The following is a 5,000-nucleotide window of genomic DNA, read 5'->3' on the forward strand; positions in this document are numbered from 1 at the left end:
ACTTTCTTTTATAGTTTTATTCTCGTTTATTGAGAAGGGAAACTGCGAGCCAATGACAGAAATAAGTAGAAACAAAAATGCACTGAATAACTCCACTTATTATTTATTTATTCACTTAGCACACAATACATTGTTCAATGGATGATGCCCAACACATTCACCCCACTCACTCACCTTCCGCATTACAGGTTAATCCTAACCCTAGATTATAGCACAGCAGCACTAACACAGTCACTTCAAAAATAGTCAATTCAACAATAGTCATTTTACTGTCCGCACTCACGTATTTTCGCACTGCACGTTTCTTTATCATAGTTTAACTGTTTAGCACTTCGATGTTGTTTATATAAGTTATCAGAGGTTAATATCAATGAAATTAGTTCATAACTTCTAGATTGGATTTCTTTCCAAGGAAATAGCGGTAAAACAAGAGTCGAGAACACGTCCTTTTCAGCCGGTGGTGAACAGCGATCTCCTCACCTTACGGCATGTTAGGCCTAAGACACCTGCTACAACCAATAGCAGCGGGAATATTTGCATACGTGAACAAGCAGAACCACCACCTAGTCTTTCATTCAGCAGTCACACCTCTCATTCGCTAGTGTTTATACTTCTGTATATAGGAGAATTACATTTATCTATATGCGGTTACGTTAATTAGATATAATTATCGTGACATTACTCCCACCAAAAGTATACGCTCAACTAAAGATATATTCTTGTTAGCTGATTTAACTAAAACGAAAACGAAATCCACTTGAAGTGATAGCTTCTCTCCTTCAAGGTTAGATTCTGAAGTGGAGGAAGCGCAGGAACCAAGTACAGGTTTCGCACCTCAGCTGAAAGTTGAGAAATGTACATATAACATCTATAGGATGTTTACATTTCTATCTTCCACCTTAACATGAAGCACAAAATTGAGTTTCTATCATGATTATATTAGCAACAAGTTAATCAATAATTAGTTGATTATATCCCACGTATTTCAAGTTTGTGTTTCAAGAACAAAAAAAAAAAAAAAAAAATGAATTTAGAACAATACTTCCTTTAGAATCAAAGTTCTTTATTCTGGGTAGCACCTCATTAGGGATGAGGATTCTTCTGCAGTCGATGCTCCACCTCCGCTTCATGATATTGTAGTTGAGGTCCTGGGTTGCGAGTCGTTTCAGCTCGGCTGTCCTCAAGGTCACTGCTGCTTCCGCTGACCAGCCTTGAGAGTAGATCAGCTCCTACGTTCTCAGTTCCTCTTTTGTAGCGGATATTGAACTCAAATTGTTGAAGGTAGAGCGCCCAGCGCATCAAGCGCGCGTTGGCGGTCTTAGAACGCTTGATTTGAGAGAGAGGCATGTGGTCCGTTTCCAGAGTGAATTTAGCACCACAAAAGTAATGATAAAACTTGTGAATCCCCTCTATAACCGCTAACAGCTCTCGTTCAACTGTCGAATAATTGCATTCGGCTTTGGAGAGTCTACGGCTGTGGTAAGCTACGGGGAACAATATGCCATCAAACTCTTGCAGAAGGATTGCTCCAACACCTTCTCCCGATGCATCCGTCCGCAAAGTAAAGGGTTTATCTTTTGATGGAAGTCGGAGAATAGGTTCAGAGCACAAGGTTTCCTTTAGTGTAGTGAAGGATTTCTCCTGCTCTGCACCCCACACCAGCTTTATGCTGCAGTCTTTCTTCAGGAGGTTGAATAGTGGAAGAGCAATCTGCGTAAAGTTTTTGATGAAGCTCCGATAATACCCAACGAGGCCGAGGAAAGAACGAAGCTGGTGTTGATTTACGGGTCGCGGTGCCATGCGAATCTTCTGTAGTTTCTCCTGCTGACACTCGCATTTGCCATCTCCAACGGTGTGGCCAAGGAAGTGTGTCCGTGTGAAGGCTATCTCATACTTGCTGGGCTTTAGGGTCATTCGATGCAGAGATAATTTACTGAAAACTACGTCGAGAAGCTTCTGGTGCTCAGCCAAAGTCGATGTATGTACGAGTACGTCATCCATAAAAATTTCTACTCCCGAAATATCTCCAAGTACTTGACGCATGCACCGATTGAAGACTGAGGGGGAGTTCGTTAATCCAAAGGGTAGCACCTTGTATTGATACAGTCCACAGGGGGTTTTGAAGGCTGTTATCTTCCTGCTCTCTGGATGCAAAGGAATCTGGAAGAATCCTTTTGTCAGGTCTAGTTTTGTAAAATATTTAGAGGCAGATAAACGTGAGAAGATAATGCGTTGATCAGACATTGGTTCCGCCTCGAAATGAGTAGCTGCGTTAACGCGACGGTAATCCCCGCAGATCCTGATGTCTCCTCCTTTCTTCTTAACCACAACTATGGGTGAACAATACGAACTCTTGGACGGTTCAATAATGCCCATAGCTTCCAGTTTCTTTATCTCTTTGATCACCAAGTCTACATATCGCAGAGGTATGGGATATGGCTTTGTGCGCACTGGCTCTTTATTACGAAGGACGATTCGATGTTCTTCCACCTTGGCAACTCGGGGTTGATCAGAGAAGATTTCAAGGTACTTCTGAATGATCTCATGGAGGTCTGCCTTATGGTGGTCCTCTAGCTTCGGGTTTATGATAATACTCTCTGGTCCTTCCCTCGAATCAGCCTCAGGAGTCAAGGGCTGGCAGAAACCAGAGTCTTCAGGTATTACGGTTGCCGTACAACCAAACCTTTTCGAGTTATCAACACCTTTCTCAGAAGAGAAGCGTCGTCGAACATTGACTGAACGTCGATTATCACTCTTTTCTTGTTGACGAGTTGCATGGCTAGACTGAGGTACAGGGGAGGACCTTGGATAATATTTCTTTATCATGTTTATGTGGAAACGTTTCTTCTCGTGGCCGATTCCTACGATGTAATTAACGTCTGAAACTCGTTTGAGAATAGTCCACTCCACTGTGCTAAGAGCTTGTTTGTGCTCGTAGGTAGCAATATCAAGCACTGATCTCCTTCATCAAGAGTACGAAACTTGGCTTTCTTGTTATAATAAGACTTCTGAGTGACCTGGCTTTTCAAAAGCTCCTCTTTTGCGAGTTCGCACGTAGAATGCAAGCGTTCACTCAGATCCAGAACATACTGATAAGAGGTGGTGATTACTGGGTCATCCTCAGTGTTGTCCCACAGCTCCCTCAGAACTTGCAAAGGGCCTCTTACTGGTCTACCGTACACCAACTCAAATGGGGAGAATCTTAAGGAACTTTGCGGGGCTTCTCTGTAGGCAAACAGCAGCGGTGCCAAGAGACGAGGCCATTCCCGCGGCTGGTCTGCTGCCATACGTTTTAGCATCTTCTTTAGTGTGCCATTAAATCGCTCACAAAGACCATTTCCTTGTGGGTGGTATGGTGTAGTTCTCATGCCCTTTACTGAAAGGAGCTTCCAGGTCTCTTCCATCATGCCTGATGTAAACTGTGTACCTCTGTCGCTCAGTACTTCCTTGGGTATGCCGATTCTGCAGAACATATCAAAAAGAGCTTCTGCAACCGTGGCAGCTTCTATGTTCTTCAAGGCAACAGCTTCTGGCCATCTTGTTGCAAAATCAACGACTGTAAGGATGTATTTCGATTTATCGTCAGCACAAGGTGTGATGGGACCCACAATATCGACAGCCACGCGAGAGAACGGTTCCGAAATCACAGGAAGTGGCTGTAGAGGTGCTGCAGTATTGCGTCCCTTGTCCGTTGTCTTCTGACATATGTCACAGGAATGGCCGAGTCTTAAGATTTCAGCTCCCATTCCAGGCCAGAACATGGTGGCTTGTATTCGGGCGAGAGTTTTGGCTGCCCCCATGTGACCTCCGAGGAGCGAGTGGTGCCCCAACTTGAAGACTTGTTGGCGACATCCAGCTGGAACAACGAACTGCAGCTTCACCTCACCCTGAGGCAAGGTAGTTCGTCGGTAAAGTCTGTTGTTCTGCCATATAAAGTCCATCTTTATTCCCCTGTAGAGGCGAACATGACGTTGCTCAGCATATTCACGTAGTTTGGAGAGGGTGGCATCATTTTTCTGCTGCTCAGCTATATCCTCGCCTTTTAGTAGTGCCTCCAGACCTTGTGGATTTGCCAGTCGTGTACTGATCTCAGAGCGACGTGCAGCAGCTCTCGTAGTGACAGCAGCACTGGTCTGATCCATAATGTCTGCAGATATGGTTGGTCCATCGCGAACACCAGGGGATTCTGACATAAGGGGGACATCTTGTGCAGCAGGTTCACTCTCCTCTGCAGTTTGTGTCATCGCGTCCTTGCCTCCTTCCACCTGGGTCTGCGTCTGGACCTCTTTCGCCGGGACCAGGCCAGCTCCAGGCACGTTGCCCAGGACAAAATCGAAGGCGGGCTTATCCATAACAGCAGCAGTCACAGTGCCTGTAAAATAAGGGGACTGGCAGAAAACCTTTGCCTCACGGACAACTATTTGTGAACCATCAATCATTGTAACACGAACGGTTTTGCCAGTATAATCCTTTCTTTTTACATACCTTTTTTTAACTACACATCCTGTAGAGCCAGAGTCTCGCATGATAATTGCTCTGCGACCCTGGACTAGGCCCTCTGCAGTAGACAATCTCTTGCTGGCTGCTGAAGGCAAGGGAAGAGGAGAGCATGCACAGAGTACATGGTGGCCAAGTGCCAGGCCAGACAGATGTACCTGGGGCTCCTCCTTTTCCGGGACACTGTTCACGGTAGCCAAGTGACCGGACTGGTAGAACGGCTTCTTTTCACCCCCTTTCCGTGGCATATTGAAAGGCTGGTGCCTGTGTTCTCCCGGCTGTGCTTTTGCAGTTTCAGGAGATTTTGACTCCCTGCGATCACCGACGCTTCTCAGAGCAGGTTTCTTTGACTCTTGCTTTCGTTCGCCCTCTTTCTTCACCCTATAGTTGTAGCCATAAGCAGAGAACCAGCCATCCGCTATGTCCGCGGTCTCCGCCAGGCTAGTAACTTTGTTCATTCTCAGCTGAGCTCGCAATCCCTTGGGCAGCGAAGCGAGTAGTTG

At 45.7% G+C, this 5,000-nt stretch overlaps 1 protein-coding gene across 1 annotated transcript in view; it reads right to left on the minus strand.

Moving 5' to 3' along the window:
• Positions 1–2,861: 2,861 nt before the first annotated feature.
• LOC125025313 overlaps positions 2,862–5,000 on the minus strand; it is a 2,772-nt gene continuing 633 nt past the window's right edge. Inside the window, exon 1 of the mRNA XM_047613288.1 lies at positions 2,862–5,000. This exon is cut by the window's right edge and continues 633 nt beyond it. Within this exon, the coding sequence (XP_047469244.1) occupies positions 2,862–5,000 (2,139 nt within the window).

The sequence above is a fragment of the Penaeus chinensis genome, chromosome 4 (assembly GCF_019202785.1).
Source record: "Penaeus chinensis breed Huanghai No. 1 chromosome 4, ASM1920278v2, whole genome shotgun sequence".
In the NCBI taxonomy this organism is placed as follows: domain Eukaryota; kingdom Metazoa; phylum Arthropoda; class Malacostraca; order Decapoda; family Penaeidae; genus Penaeus; species Penaeus chinensis.